This window comes from Sinohyriopsis cumingii, chromosome 6 (assembly GCF_028554795.1).
Source record: "Sinohyriopsis cumingii isolate HCF-2022 chromosome 6, ASM2855479v2, whole genome shotgun sequence".
Classification (NCBI taxonomy): domain Eukaryota; kingdom Metazoa; phylum Mollusca; class Bivalvia; order Unionida; family Unionidae; genus Sinohyriopsis; species Sinohyriopsis cumingii.
Window position 1 is genome coordinate 66905120 of NC_142966.1, and position 16599 is coordinate 66921718.

The window sequence follows — 16599 nt, forward strand, 5'->3', positions numbered from 1 at the left end:
TGTGTTAATACCGCGGACAATTTTTGCTATATTTGTGGGGAAGTGACATTTGCCAACCAGAAGAAAAGTATCAATTCTCAAGTGAAGAAGGCATATCATCTTTACTTCGGATGCAAGGTTGGTGACCAAGACAAGCCTTGGGCTCCGCATATATGCTGTGCTACATGTACAACACAGCTTTCACAGTGGTTGAATTGCAAAAGGTCATCAATGCCGTTTGCAGTCCCAATGGTGTGGAAAGAGCCAAGCAACCACCTAAATGACTGTTACTTCTGCTTGGTTCCTCCTCTTTCCGGCGGAATAACGAAGCGAAAGAAGTCGAGAATAGTCTACCCAAACATTCCGTCTGCATTGAGACCAGTTCCACATGGTGAGGGACTTCCTATTCCAGAACCTCCAGCAGAATATTCTCTTGATTCATCTGACGAAGACAAAGGTGAGTCGACCTGTTCTTCCCCTGGTCCATCAGCATGCAGTGATCCAGATTTTCACTGTGGTGCATCATCAACCCCACACAGAATAACACAGGAAGAACTAAATGACCTGATTCGTGATTTGGACTTATCAAAGAACAAGGCAGAATTGCTAGGATCAAGACTCCAACAATGGAATCTTCTAGAAGAAGATGTCACAATTACTGCATATCGAAAGCGCCACCAGCAATTGGAGCCTTTCTTCAGAAAGGAAAGTAATCTGATATTCTGTTCCGATATTGAGGGCCTCATGAATGCTTTAAAAATCACTCATGACCCACAAGAATGGAGACTATTTGTAGACTCTTCGAAACTGAGTCTCAAGGCTGTGCTTTTGCACAATGGAAACATTCTTCCATCTATTCCAGTAGCGTATGCTGTCCACATGAAAGAGACATACGATAACTTAAGGCAGCTACTGAATTCCATTGAGTATAACAAGTACAGCTGGCACCTCTGTGGTGATTTGAAGGTAGTTGCCCTTTTAATGGGACTGCAGCAAGGATATACAAAATACATGTGTTTCTTATGCGAGTGGGATAGCCGAGCAAGGGAAATGCACTACATTAGGAAGGAATGGACTCACAGGCAGAATGTAGCCATTGGAGAGAAGAATATCCAACACCCAGTTCTGGTTGAGGCTCAGAAAATCTTGCTACCACCCCTTCACATCAAACTAGGTTTGATGAAGAACTTCGTGAAAGCCATTGACCGGACTTTGCCAGCATTCCGATACCTGCATGAAAAATTCCCTCGACTCAGCGAAGCAAAGATTAAAGAGGGAGTTTTTGTGGGTCCTCAGATTCGAGAGCTTTTCAAAGATGACCGGTTCAACAACTTGCTGGAAGGTGACGCGAAACAAGCATGGAATGCTTTTCGCCTAGTTTCTACAAACTTCCTCGGAAATGTTAGGGCAGAAAACTATAAGGAACTAGTAGAAGACATGTTGATGAAGTATAAGAAACTTGGCTGCAATATGTCTCTAAAGATTCACTTCCTTCATTCCCATTTGGATTTCTTTCCTAGCAACTGTGGTATTGTTAGTGATGAACACGGCGAACGTTTTCATCAAGATATCGCAACAATGGAACAAAGATACCAGGGAAAATGGTCCACTACAATGCTGGCTGACTACTGCTGGACACTCCTCAGAGATGCTCCCGAACAGCTGTACAAGAGACAGGCGAAGAAATCTAAGATGTAGTCAATGACTTGATTTTTTATAGGTAGGCTATTACAGTTGACCTTTTACTATTGCAATGCATTTCGTTATGTAAACATTAATTTCTTGCAGATTACAAAAAAACTAGAGCCAATTTTGCAATTTGACTGTCATATTCGTGTTCAGCACATAAAAATTGATAAGAATTGACTAATTTTATTTCAGTAACATGACTTTTGTAAAAATTTGTTGTCCAGTGTTATTTATTTCGTCCTCTTTGCGGCGTATCGAGATTTATGTCAGTCAATAACACATCACAATTAAAAAGACAAACAATAGAAAATCCAACGGAGTCACATACAAATCTGTTGCATGCAGTTTTAATAACGCTAGTAATATTTGATAGATCAGAAAACACACAACGAATACATTCACAAACAAACAGAATTCCTGTCAGCAGTTTTCTAACAGAATATGCACACACTTTGTTAAACAAATTATTCCCGTGAGAATACATTATTCTTAATAGTTGCAATGTAGTACTACTTAAAATAAAATACTGACAGTTGACCTATCAGCTATGACTGTTAACAGCTAGTACAGAACGGAAATGCCAAATTAACAGCTAGTACAGAACGGAAATGCCAAATTAACAGCTAGTACAGAACGGAAATACCAAATTAACAGCTATACCAAATTAACAGCTAGTACAGAACGGAAATACCAAATTAACAGCTAGTACAGAATGGAAATACCAAATTAACAGCTAGTACAGAACGGAAATACCAAATTAACAGCTAGTACAGAACGGAAATACCAAATTAACAGCTAGTACAGAACGGAAATACCAAATTAACAGCTAGTACAGAACGGAAATACCAAATTAACAGCTAATACAGAACGGAAATACCAAATTAACAGCTAGTACAGAACGGAAATACCAAATTAACAGCTAGTACAGAATGGAAATACCAATGTTCCGGTGAGGGTCCTATTCATCCAGCTCACTGAAAAATGTTTCTTTTTGTTGTTGTTGCCATTATATGGGGTCGCTCATGTTGTCTTTGAGTGATCCGGCAGATCAGCTCTATGGCAGCAATCTTTAACATACGATAACTATAAATCTGTACTATTTCTACATGCCCCGTTCAACTCAGTTTTCATTAAATATGTTCAAAAAATATGAAAATTCAACTATCAACATAAACTTTATTAATCATGGGTCGAGCATTCTTCTAAAATGTTATAGGTTATAACCATGTATGCAATAACACACTCAGTCAAATACGAAATGGTCATACTTTATCACAGACCTGAAATTTCTACAGGAAAGGAATACGTCACGAAGCACATCCAAGACGCCAAACTTGGGTACGTCGTGAAGGCAATTTACGCTCTTGCCTACGCCCTACACAACATGCATCTGGATGAGTGCGATGGCGCTCCGGGTGTCTGTCCCAATATGATTCCGATCCACGGCAGCCTGCTGATAGAGTATCTGATGAACGTCTCCTTCACCAGTTATAGTGGTGAGGCGGTTTTCTTTGATAAGAATGGGGATCCACCACCAAGGTAAATCAACCTTTAGCGGCATAAGTTATAAAAGCTATTTACGTGATGTGGTCTTACGCATGTAGAAGCGGGGGTGCATGTTATTGTCAGAAAGAAATTGAATGAAAACACAGGGTTCTGTATCTTAACCTATCTGAGGAAATTTTACAATGAAATTTGCATAAACAAGCCTACTCTCTACGACATCATAGAGTCGAATTAAAGATAGAGATTGAAAAGACAGAATTCCCTAGGTCAGCGGTGCAAATATTACTTAGTCAAAGTGTATGGGTACATAATTAAAATAAAGAAAAATGTTTTGTTTGATGCTGACCTCCTTCGTGACTTTGTATTGAACATAAGTGATATTAGTGAACCAAATATTCGCTATGTATTTACAGCAAAACATAACTATTTGGACAAAGTCTATAGAGTAAACGTGTTAAGAAGTTGATCAATGAGACATAGCGTATAATACACAAATATTTTGAGACTGCATCAACCATAAACAGCAATACAACAAATTATTATCGATAATATTCACTAATTGAAATATAATTCGTGATATTTTCCGCTTCGTCGGTTGATCGCTTATTAATGAGGCACTGTTGTTTAAGGCGTACCGTTAAATCCTTAAGTGAAATTTCAGGCTTGAATCGTCACTACTGTCATTATGACATGAGCTGCTAATAATCAGCAGAAATAATTAAAACAACTTGGAATATAAATGATTGCTGCAAATCTTCCTTAGGAGAAGTCAAATAAAATTCAAGGAAACCATATATTTGTCATTAAATTATCTTTCACGGTGATTGTGATGGAAAGAGTAAAATTTTCAAACAATGACGGATTCAAAATTTAATTTACACGTAAATATTGACTGAAGAATAACTTGTAGGTGCGAACAGCGAACAGTATATATATATATATATATATATATATATATATATATATATATATATATATATATATATATATATATATATATATATATATATATATATATATATATTGTTGACTGGTCTTATATTTAGTATGATCAAAATGACCCGTATCAAGCTATGTTACACAATATAGTGTTATCCTTCAATTTGAGCAGTTATACAATTTCCATTGTGATCGAATTTCGTTATTATATTATGCAGTTTCCATAAATCAAATAGCAGGAAACTTCATTTTACTATTGCTATTTTCATGTGAATTTTCCTGAATAACATAAGGGTTTTACCTCTATCCCTTTTTTTTAAAAAAAAAAAAAAAAGCCTTCATAACATCAGGAATTGTATGTACATGGATAATTTGTTTTATGTTTAGAACTTCTTTAGTAAATAGACCTATGCTACTATATTATCCAAAAGTGACATTTTAAAGAGCTGCTTTAGAAAATCTAATTTATCGTGACATATATGATTCTATTGTCAGGTATGAAATCATGAACTATCAAAAGGTTAAAGACTCTTCGGGGAACGACACTTACCAGTACAACCGTGTTGGAACATGGATTGCTGGACATCTACAAATGAATGATAGTGATATATACTGGCCAACGAGGGGATTTACACCTCCCGTTAAGTCCACCTGCAGCGATGCTTGCCCAAAGGGTTCTGTGAAGGTACAAACAAAGCAGCAGTAACCACTTTATGATCATTACATCTATGATCAGTATTTTTAACAGATCGCTGTAGCCATAAATCATTATATGAGTTTTTCCTGGTGTTCATTGAGAAGGGTTGTGCTACTAGGAGCAGAAGCAGAAACAACAACAGTAGTAGCATATATTTTACTATTAGGTTGTAACGGTAGAGGGTGATGAAAAATAGTACTGTCTAAAGAGGTGGAAGAGGTAGAATATATATATATATATATATATATATATATATATATATATATATATATATATATATATATATATATATATATATATATATATATATATATATATATATATATATGGGCCCCGAGTGGCCGAGTGGTCTAAAGCGCTCTCCGTTACGGAACACTGCCATCTCACCTCTGTCTGCGTGTGTTCGAGTCTCGGATTCGGCTAATGTGGGAATGTGAGAAAGTTTGCCAGTAGCTTCTCGTGGGTCGGTGGTTCTTTCCGGGGTTTTCCCGGGTTCTTCCTCCACCATTAACACTGGCCGCCATGCATTGCCTATCGTGTGCTGAAAAAGTGGCGTTAAACCCTACAACAACATATATATATATAGGGTTATATATATACTCTAAAACAAGTTAATAAACAGACATAGATTTAATAGACACCCATCCATCCAAACACACACCCACACACAGATATATATATATATATATATATATATATATATATATATATATATATATATATATACCTCTTAGGCACATACTGTATAGTATTTGAAATAATCACATCATCAATATCGTCAATTCAGTATATTGTTACGAGTGGGTCTTGTTTGGTAGCGGAATTACACCAGCTCACGCTCGATCGTTCAGACTCCTTCCGTTATCAAACTATACGCTAGAAAAGCACACAAATCAAGTTACTGTACTGATAACATGCATGCATGTGTTACTTTATAATTCTAAGTCAACGGTAATGATTTTCAGAAAATCCACCGAAACATCGCCTGCTGCTGGGTGTGCACACCGTGTGAGGATAACGAGATTATGATGGACAGCTACACGTGCAAGCCATGCAACAGAGGCTGGTGGCCAAATGAGAACTTGACCGGTACATACATATATATATATATATATATATATATATATATATATATATATATATATATATATATATATATATATATATATATATATATATATAGAGAGAGAGAGAGAGAGAGAGAGAGAGAAATGTTCACCACAGAGGACGGAATGTCCTGTCCCTGGATTCTACAGGAGAATACCTGGTAATAATAGGCAGACTTAATATGTAATAGAAATAATATTATCATCAGATCTACAGAGGATTCAAACCTTCGAAATGAGATGCTACCGCAAGATCTTGGGCATCTCTTGCATTGACCATGTAACCAACGAAGAAGTCCACAACGGGATCCAACAAGCCATCGGATCCTATGAAGACCTCTTGACAACTGTAAAAAAGCGCAAATTGAAGTGGTACGAACGTGTCTCAAGATCATCGGGACTAGCCAAAACAATCCTCCAAGGCACAGTGCGAGGGTGCAGAAGACGAGGCAGAAACAAAAGAGGTGGGAAGACAACATTAAGGAGTGGACAGGTATGGGATGTGGAGATTTCCAAAGAGCAGCAGAGAACATGAAAGATGGAGAGAATTGGCTGTAATGTCAACTGCGGTGCCCCAACGACCTCTTGGGTTAAGGGATGATGATGATGACGATGATGATGATGATGATGATGAATAATGTCTTACATGTCAGAGAATTTTCAATTTGTACTCTACTGAGAATCGAATTCAGTTTGGCAGGCATTGGTAAGAGTTTCCGTAGAGTAGGAATTAAAAATGATGTATCCTGTATGATAATATTATTTACATTATATATATATATATATATATATATATATATATATATATATATATATATATATATATATATATATATATATATGGATACAAATATGTTAAAATACTTTAAAAATAGCCAAGGAGATACACCCAAGTAAAAGTAAAATGTCCAGTCCAAAGGAAAGAATGATATATGATAAATATATTCTTCATTAAATATTACAAACACTAATTGTTGATTAGAGCTAAACATTCTACTGAGAAGCCTGCGTTAGAAGTTTTGAATCGTTTGAAACAAATTTATAAGAGTAGGTAAGGCGAGGAAGGCTTCAAATGGTTTAACTAACCTAACAATAAAAGCTTATGTGTTGCAGACTTCAAATTTTCTTTTTAACTACTATCTGCAAATTTGATTGTTGCTACTGTCTGTGTATAGCTATATTGTCAAAGCGCAAAGGAAATTTAGGCTTGTTCCACATAAAATAAAATATATTCACAACGGCATTACGAACGAACAGCTGCCTGTCATTTAAATATTTTTCAGACAGAATTTTCTATGAATGTATGACAGTTGTACCAGAAAAAAAGTGTAATTGGTAAGAAGTGCGTGTAAGCATAACACTTGATCAAAATCGGCCTACTTCGATTACATTGATAAAAGAGCTACAATGGACCCTCAATGTTTCAGGCGTGATCAAAAATGTAACCGGAGCAGCAACAGCGAGATGAAGTCGGAGAGAGAACCGTTTTGGTCATAAAATGCACACGCTTATGTGTGGTTAAAAAGATAACATCCAAGGGTATCGAATTCGTTAACCTATATCAATAACAAAATCTAAAATACATATTATCAACCTACTGGTCTATAAATGACACTTCTCTTTCTCTTTTCCAGCATGTAGAGTTATTCCTATCGAATACACAAGCTGGTGGACAACAGAGGCAATGGCGACGTTGATCACAGTTTCCATTGGCATTTTTGTGACGCTTTGGATTACCGTTGTATTTTTACGTCATAACAACACTCCGGTGGTAAAGGCGTCCACAAGGGAGCTAAGTTATATCATCTTGGTCGGTATTATTGCGGCATATTCCAGCAATTTTGTTATTCTTGCTAAACCTACGATGGTCACCTGCTATTTCACAAGAATCATTCCAGGATTGTCATTTTCATTGATTTATGGGGCCCTTGTGACAAAAACCAATCGAATTGCAAGAATACTGGAGGGAACTAAAAAGATCATCACCAAGAAGCCCAGATTTATGAGTGCGTCCGCCCAAGTCATTATTACCTGCATTCTGGTGGGGGTGGAATGTGCAATAATTACCATAATGCTTGTTATTGAACCAGCAGACTCGAAATTAGATTACTCCCAAAGCAAACGAGTAAGGCTGATATGTGATACAACCACTCCTGGAATAATTGTTCCCCTTGGCTTTGATCTTATATTAATATTTTTGTGTACGCTATATGCAATCAAAACACGAAATCTTCCAGAAAACTTCAATGAAGCTAAATTTATCGGTTTCTCCATGTATACTACTTGTGTTATTTGGCTTGGTTTTCTAGCCATATATTTCGGAAGTGATCAAAGAGTCATTACATTGTCGATTTCTGTGTCTCTAAGTGCGACCGTAGCTCTGGTCCTTCTATTCTTTCCTAAAGTATACGTCATGATATGGACACCAGAGAAAAATACGAGAAGTGCCTTCACCACTTCAAAAGAGGTGCGATGTCATATTGGATCCATTTCTTGTGCTTCAGGAGAAAGTATGGACCTAATAAGGTATGATTTATAAACAGACACACAAGCGAATACATGGGTAAAATTTATGTACTGAATTCCACACGTTCGATCCTTACGTAATCGAACGTTTCTTTCTAAAGTTATGACGAAAACAAAATTGGTACTTGGAAAATCTTTTCAAAAGGGATGAAGAAAATGTTGGCTTAAAAGTATTTACAATCGATGAAAATATAAGGAAAGAATCGGATAATCACTAAAATATAGAGCGACGAACAAAATATAACGTTTCACGAAATATTAGAAATTCCACATACACTAGAGAGAACATATAAACAGATTAGAAAATAAGATTTTTTTTTACTGATTCACCAGAAAGGTTGCTATACTAAAAATGAGATATAAGTTGGCAAAATAAGGGTGTTTTTTTTAACGGGAGAGAAAGAGGGGAGGGATGTTTAAGATGTATATGACACATATTTTGGGAGAGAAAGAGGGGAGGGATGTTTAAGATGTATATGATCCATATTTTGGGAGAGTAGCAAGTAAGCTTCTAACATCATTGAAATGCTCCACCACTGCTTCTACGGATAATCCTATGTCCTTACGTAATTGCGTCACGATTGCTGTCATAAATCATATCTTTGAATTGTTTTTAATATAAGTAGCACGTTTTATTGACTTTCGTGAAATATATAGCATATACCTAAATATCCATATCTTTGATTACACAGTAATTTTATCTAAGCTAATACATGAAATAAATACAATGCAAATAAGTGACAGTGGTTGTTTGACAAAGGTGTTTTCGTATATTGCAATGGCACGATACACGCATTGTGTACATAAATACATTGCTATCGGCAGTTTTTTATTTGGAAGGCACAAACTTTTGAATCTCGGAATTGCAAAGGTTATTTAAAACGTTCTCAATACATAGTTCAACTTCTGGTTGCACTGAACAACATGTCAGCATATTTAATGCCGATTGATATACAAAATAGCGTACCATATATATATATATATATATATATATATATATATATATATATATATATATATATATATATATATATATATATATATATATATGTGTGTGTGTGTGTGTGTGTGTGTGTGTGTGTACAGGCGCGCGTGTGTGTTCAGCGTGCGTTACGTGTACTTTTAAATCAATGTATAATACGCTATTAACTTCAATCGGCCTTAAAGATTATATATATATATATATATATATATATATATATATATATATATATATGTGTGTGTGCGTGTGTGTGTGTGTGTCGTTGTGCAACGTAACATACTTAAATGACAGTGCCTTAAAAATGTGGGAGAATTAGAAACAATTCTGATATTGAACAAAAAGCAACCTGCAAAATCAGGGCGTGTTTTTAGGGTACTATATTGCTAATAATAGGGATAACCTAGAATGTCTTCAAATGTAATTCTCTGTGATATTCTACAATAGTATGGGGTTGGGTGTTTTCATCGTTTTAATACTGTACCTTATTAGTGAGCGCGAAGTGACTGATGTGAAGGAACCAAATGATGAAGATGTTTAAAGACAGTAAACGATAGTTTTGTTATCACGGAATTAATTCGCCAGCTGTTGTAAAAATATAGTTCAGAATCTTTGAGCCAGACGGCTCATCAATTGTTGACGTGTGATCAAAAATAGATTCTTGTTAAACTAACCAAACATCTGCTCGCCAAATATGGAAAGAGTAACCAGAGTAACCAGAGACGCACGGATGCATTGTCACATGTGATGAAATGTTGATTTACTTTATTCGAAGCCGACTCAAAGTAAAACAATATAATTTGGATCGGATCGGAGACAAGAAAAGACCATAAATCGCTAGACGCATTCTGAATGAAACGACGCATTATACTTCGATACAAAACTCCTGATTGTTCTGGTATTTGTGCCGAATTTGCGACAGTCATTGGACATTTTTATACCACCAGAAAGTTGCGAAAAAAATGTGGAACTCTACCGAAACACTAGATGTTTGCACCTGCGCCGTAACACCTCAGCGGCACATAAATGCTCCGTCTTGACAGTCGTCCAAAAAGTAACAGCATCCAAACTTTACCACTTTCTCCAAACAATCCTGCTCTATCGATCTATCTATCTATCTATCTATCTATCTATCTATCTATCTATCTATCTATCTATCTATCTATCTATCTACCTATCAGAAAAAACATCATCCCTGTTCAAGTGTTGCAGATAAAATAACTTTGAAATCAGTACAGTTAACCGGGTTGAACATTAAAATTAGGAGAATGAAAACAGAACCGAGTCAGTTCAATACACGTGTTATGGTGAAAGGTATGAGAAATCAACATACAGCTAATTTACTTTCTAGAATTTAATCGAACCATCCGCGGCTACCAGTTAGCATACCCATTTCTTAAAATTGGGATTTTAAGTTCTTGAAAAAATATTACGATGATTTATGTATCAAAGATTTCCGTTTTATGCCATATTTGCTTATCCTATGACTACGTATGTTTCATATACTGAATTAGCATGCTCTGTTTTACATTTAACTTTGTTTTTAAAAAATACGGTATATGACACTTGTATAATTACTGTAGGCTTACCTAGTATGTTTATGAGATACCAAACTGTACTCAATAATGAAGTTTGCGAAATTATACGAGTTAGTCGAATTGGGCTAATGAATAAGTATTATTTGTTTTAGTTTAATTTAATACCCTACATGAGAAGGTTGTGTTAGTGTGTTGTAAACTTTAGGATTGTTTTTACACTGTTCTTATATACGTATCTGAGTGGGATGATGTGAAATATTATCCAGCGCCATCATATATCTATATATACTGTGCTACTTTTAAAATATAAAGAGTTTAAGATCTAGATCTTTAATGCAAGTTTGTTTCATCATAGCATACATTCCGTGTTTGACTGTATATATCCATCTATTATCATAGAAAATAAATTAAAGTTTAGTTTGGAAAAGTAATGTTTGTAAAAGTCAAAGTCACACATCCAAAAATAACTACTGCATGCCAGAGTCATTCTAATGAACATGAGATGTTTAATGTTAGTTCCATGCACAAGCTCAGTAAATGTTGATATGGTAACAAGGTGGATATCTATATAGTTTATATTTGACCCAGGGGCAAAGTGCATAGCGGTATGAAGGGACCCCCGGCTCAGACTCATTTGCATATATATATATATATATATATATATATATATATATATATATATATATATATATATATATATATATATATATGCATATATATATATATATATATATATATATATATATATATATATATATATATATATATATATAGAGAGAGAGAGAGAGAGAGAGAGAGAGAGAGAGAGAGAGAGGGCATCTCAATAATTAATAATGTATGCCCCAGGAACCAAAACCATCTGCCCCACGGCATAAATTTGGGATCCCTTTTTATAAGTCATCTCATTTGTAATTTTCAGATGGAAATCACATGTGCCATTTGTCCAACAAAACAGTTCCATAATTAAGCGGTTATGTTATGTTCATGTAAATCAACACCCTTCACATCCACGCTAATACTTATTCAAAACTATTTCAAAGTTTAAAACCCCTGCGAACATTTACATTACAAACCCACACATATCACAAGCTTTGACGTTTGTATCTTGAACATTGCAGGACTTGGGAGACAATCAAAACACCTAAATTTGTTGAACATGTTTGTACAGCATTAAATTAATGCAAACGTGTCCACTCCACTAAAACCCAGCTCAAGGCGATACATTTAAATCATTAACATATTTAGCACGTCTACGTACGATCCTAAATCACATTCAACTATTTGAAATATGTATTTGAGACGGTGTAGAAGCTGTAAAATATTGAGGAAACGCACTCGTCTGGAGTAGAGTGGTAATTAAAATCGCGTGCATAATAAAAGAAAATATGTTTTTGATGATGCCGATGCTTAGCATTATACAATATATCGGACGAAGGTAAAATTTATTTTTATCACTGCATTTTTTCTATTCGACGCAGTCGGCAGGATGTCTGTAAGAATACCTATTTGAAATAATGGGAGTCCGTTAGGATTACATCCACAACAAACTACAATATTTCACTAACCTTTGTATTGTCAGTCACCGCCTACTAGCATTGTTTTACGAAAATTGTGTCAGTCATTACTTTGTTCTGACACGCAATTTTTCGTTTTGTACCCCAACAATATTGGAAATCCGTTAGAGTTACATCCACACACAAACTACAGAGTTTGCTAACTCTGTAAAAGTTTTTCGCTGTCTGCTTGTGCTGAGATACTGTAACTGTGTCGTGCATTTTTTAGTCGAACCAAAAGACACCGCGTGACATCCATGACTGATGTCAAGCTACATTTTTACATCAGCTTGTATGAAATTGATTAATAGGTCTTGAACTAGTCATATGTGTGTTCAGTTGTGTAATGATTCCCTTTATGTATTATCTTGCAAATACTCTTTCTGTATCAAAATTGTCAAAAGTAAAATTGTTATACTGTACTATATAAAGCCACCATTAAATGTTTTCAAGCCAACATATTTAATGTATTTCCTTGGTTTCGCAGGGAGAAGAAATCGACAGATCTTCTGCGCATACCCCTGCAGAGAAAAGCTAGTCTTCTAGCAAGGCTTAGGTGTGCTGGACCACCCAGTTTCATTCTTCAAAAGCAGAACTCACAGAAGGTGTGCAGGACCTCTTCCATGCTTCTAACACGCGGCAACTCTTTCCATGTTCCAGTCACAAGGTCACACAATCAAAACCATCAAACATTTTCTTGGGCGAAGTTAGCCGCCAAAAATGAAGAGGGCCACAAAGATCGCTTGAGCACGATAAGTTCCAAGGAGGACTCTTCAGAGTTTCGAAAAGGATTCAGGTCATCTAAAGTTGAAAGAATCGAAGTAGCATGTCAAACAGAAGGATTACGGAGTATCAACAACTTACGTGAAAGACGAAATCCAAAGAGACCAGTTTATAAGAGACAAACAGATATGCACAGCATGAATGCAAAAGATAATGGTGAAAATATATGCTTAAGAACTTTGTCTGTTTCTTCATCTGAATCTGGATGCATGGTTGGGAAGAGTCAAAAACAACATAATTCCTCCATTAGATCGCATCTTTACCGAGGTCAGTCAGTAAGCTCAGGTTCTTCATCGGAAGACTTCGAGAATGAAGACGATTTTGTTTACTACGACAGTATATCAGATCTTCTAAAGGTTCGCACCAGTGGAAAGTCCTTCCGGCCCGACATGACAAGCTCTGATAAATATCTCAAATATACTCCAGATAATAAGAGAAGTTCCAATAATCCAGAAACCTGTTTAACCTTCAAGAATACTAGTGCAGGGAATATCAACTTACAGGTCCCGGAAAGGGAACTGACATTGCTATCCCCACACGAGTGCAAGATGAAAATCACCAAAAATTTGTCTGACTCCTGTATAAGACAATGTGAATCTGATTCAAAGGAAATGTATTCACGTTCATGTGTTCGTCACAGCTTTTCAAATATTCTTTGTGAGGGGAGGTCATTCAGGAACAGCAATACCTTGCCCCTAACATCTGCAGATAATGTACTTGCACGTTCAAATTCACAGTGCTTATCAGTAGATTCCAATGCTATTCATACTGTTACTGGGAAGGAAAGTAAATCTCCTAGTCACAGTAGTTTCTGCTCAATATCTAGTTCTCCTAGATCGACATCAACCGTATACCGATGTCTAGACAATGTATCCGATAAGTGCGTTCTTGCTTTGGATGAGGAAGAAGAGAGTATGTTATTATTTCAAAGCTTCTTACGTGAGCGTGGCGTTGAATTCGATATGTCCTATGTTGAAAGTAGTGACGTATGAGGTACTAGTACAACGTTTGCAAGAATGTAAAGTGCAAACGTCTAAGGAAGGGAAATAAAACTTTTCAAAATCTGTTTTGAAAGACAATTCGTATGAGAAACAAGTCTAAATCCTCAGAGACATATCTTACATACAATCCTACATACATCAGAATGCAATGCATAGCGCATGCGTTAGTGTTGATTTAGTACATATGAGTATGCATTAGAGGAAAGTGTACATTGCATGCACGATAATAAATTATGCTTCTTTTCCACTCCACACACGCACACACATACACTTCCAATAAATAGAAACTTAATTTAAAAAATTAAAAAAATATATTATAAAAAAATAAAAAAAATTGAAAAATGACAAAACGAAATGAAAAGAAACAACCGAAACAAAATATTTTTCATTAGAAGACACTCAGATGGATTGCAGACAAAATAATAATTGTTTTTTTCCTTACTTGATGCAGATGTCAGTTTTGGTGTTGGCTTGATAGTTAGTCCGCAGGTATGTAAAATTTGTCAAAAGCTACAAATAGCTTTCATTGAATGTTTTTCGACATGTTTTGTACAATATTACGGTTCATTTTATGCACCGTGTTCTTAAAGGGTCCAAACTTTCCGAATTAGTACACCTACTGTATTTCTGTGTCGAAAATGTCTTTAGGACAACTGTTTCTTGTACAATAGTCTTGACTGTTTTCAGCATTCATATGTGCTGTACATTGTACAAACCAAACGCAAAACAAAAATTAATATTGTCTTAAATGGATGTGCATTGGTTTAATAACTATGTTGTTTCGTTATACGTGTGCAATAAGTAATTTTTATATATATTCGAATCATGGAAATTGATCCATACAAACCAGGTATTGAATATGCATACCTATGATGTTAATTAATGTATACGTGTTTCGGATGGAGAGAGAGAGAGAGAGAGAGAGAGAGAGAGAGAGAGAGAGAGAGAGATGAGATTTTCCAACAATAATTTTGGTACATTTACCCAATTTACTTACTAAAGACTAACTGGAAATCTCGTAAACAAATATATATATATATATATATATATATATATATATATATATATATATATATATATATATATATATATATATATATCCCAGTGAAATATATATATATATATATATATATATATATATATATATATATATATATATATATATATATATATATATATCCCAGTGAATTCCTGATTCCCGTTAAATCTCAGTATTTATAAATCATTGTACAATTTTACTTCAATCGATGTCGTCGAAACTATTGAACATATCGAATAGCGGTTTCAACTGATTAATTGCATTGTCAATTTCTTTATTCATGTTTTTATTCATCTATGTAGTATACCACAAGTAAAGTGCTGTTGACCAATTTCAACTTTTATGCGTCAGTTAGGCCATCGACATGCATTCATCTAGTAGCCAAATGAATTCAGGACCGCTTTGAGCTATAAGAAGCCAACATCTTTGGACGCGAGATCAAAATACAAACAGTTTAGATTAGAGTTACTCTGATTTTGCACTAATATTGTTTACCTCATTTTTCGTGTTAATGTTTGTATGGACTACTATTTGAATCGAAGTTAGGTGCTGTTAAGAGCCCAATTCTGCAACGTCATTTATGTCACTTTATCCTCAATACTAAGTAAATAATTAACACAGCTAAACTTCAATTAAAAAATAATTAGATAAGTTCAATAGCACATTTGACGTTAGCGGCTAACGTTATGGTTACAATTGCATGCAAAGTTTGAGTAAAAACCGATATTATACAAGTAGCAACCTTCCTTCGGGCGAATTTAAAGTTGAATGAATTTGTAAACCTCGTACTAATCGGGACTAAGTGGGGTCAAGAGGTCAATATGATTAGTTTGCTGGTTTACTAAACTTCATATTAACCTAAAAAAAAGGGTTCATAATTATTGCATTAGATGATTTAAGTAGAATTTCTAAAGTCAGTTTGTTTTTGTATACTAAAAATGACATCTTAACTGCATGATGTCATCACGGTGCATTATTTGATACTAGAAAATGATGCAAACGATTTATTTGATATATCGTGCACTTTGGAAGCGATATGATCAGTATCGATTTTGCAAAATGTTTCAGTTTCAAACCGATGACCCTTTTATTATCCACTTCAGAAATGTACTAACGTGATATTAAGCAAATTTTATTGTAGATATAATGTATCCCTACTGTAATAAACCACATTTTAACAACCAACATCGTAAGCAAATAATTTAATGCTAACAACGATTGCATTTGAGAGCGCTTTGATATTTATTTGTTCTAATAGCTAATC

The 16599-nt window shown here is 35.1% G+C and overlaps 1 protein-coding gene across 1 annotated transcript in view; it reads left to right on the plus strand.

The window, feature by feature from the left end:
* Positions 1–15251, plus strand: part of LOC149797119 (metabotropic glutamate receptor 5-like) — a 124861-nt gene extending 109610 nt beyond the window's left edge. Inside the window, exons 4-8 of the mRNA XM_089960713.1 lie at positions 2964–3207; positions 4609–4798; positions 5776–5899; positions 7551–8442; positions 13000–15251. Coding sequence (XP_089816839.1) covers positions 2964–3207; positions 4609–4798; positions 5776–5899; positions 7551–8442; positions 13000–14287 — 2738 coding nt within the window. The 3' untranslated portion in view covers positions 14288–15251. The remainder of the gene's footprint in view (positions 1–2963; positions 3208–4608; positions 4799–5775; positions 5900–7550; positions 8443–12999) is intronic.
* The last annotated feature ends 1348 nt before the right edge of the window (positions 15252–16599 follow it).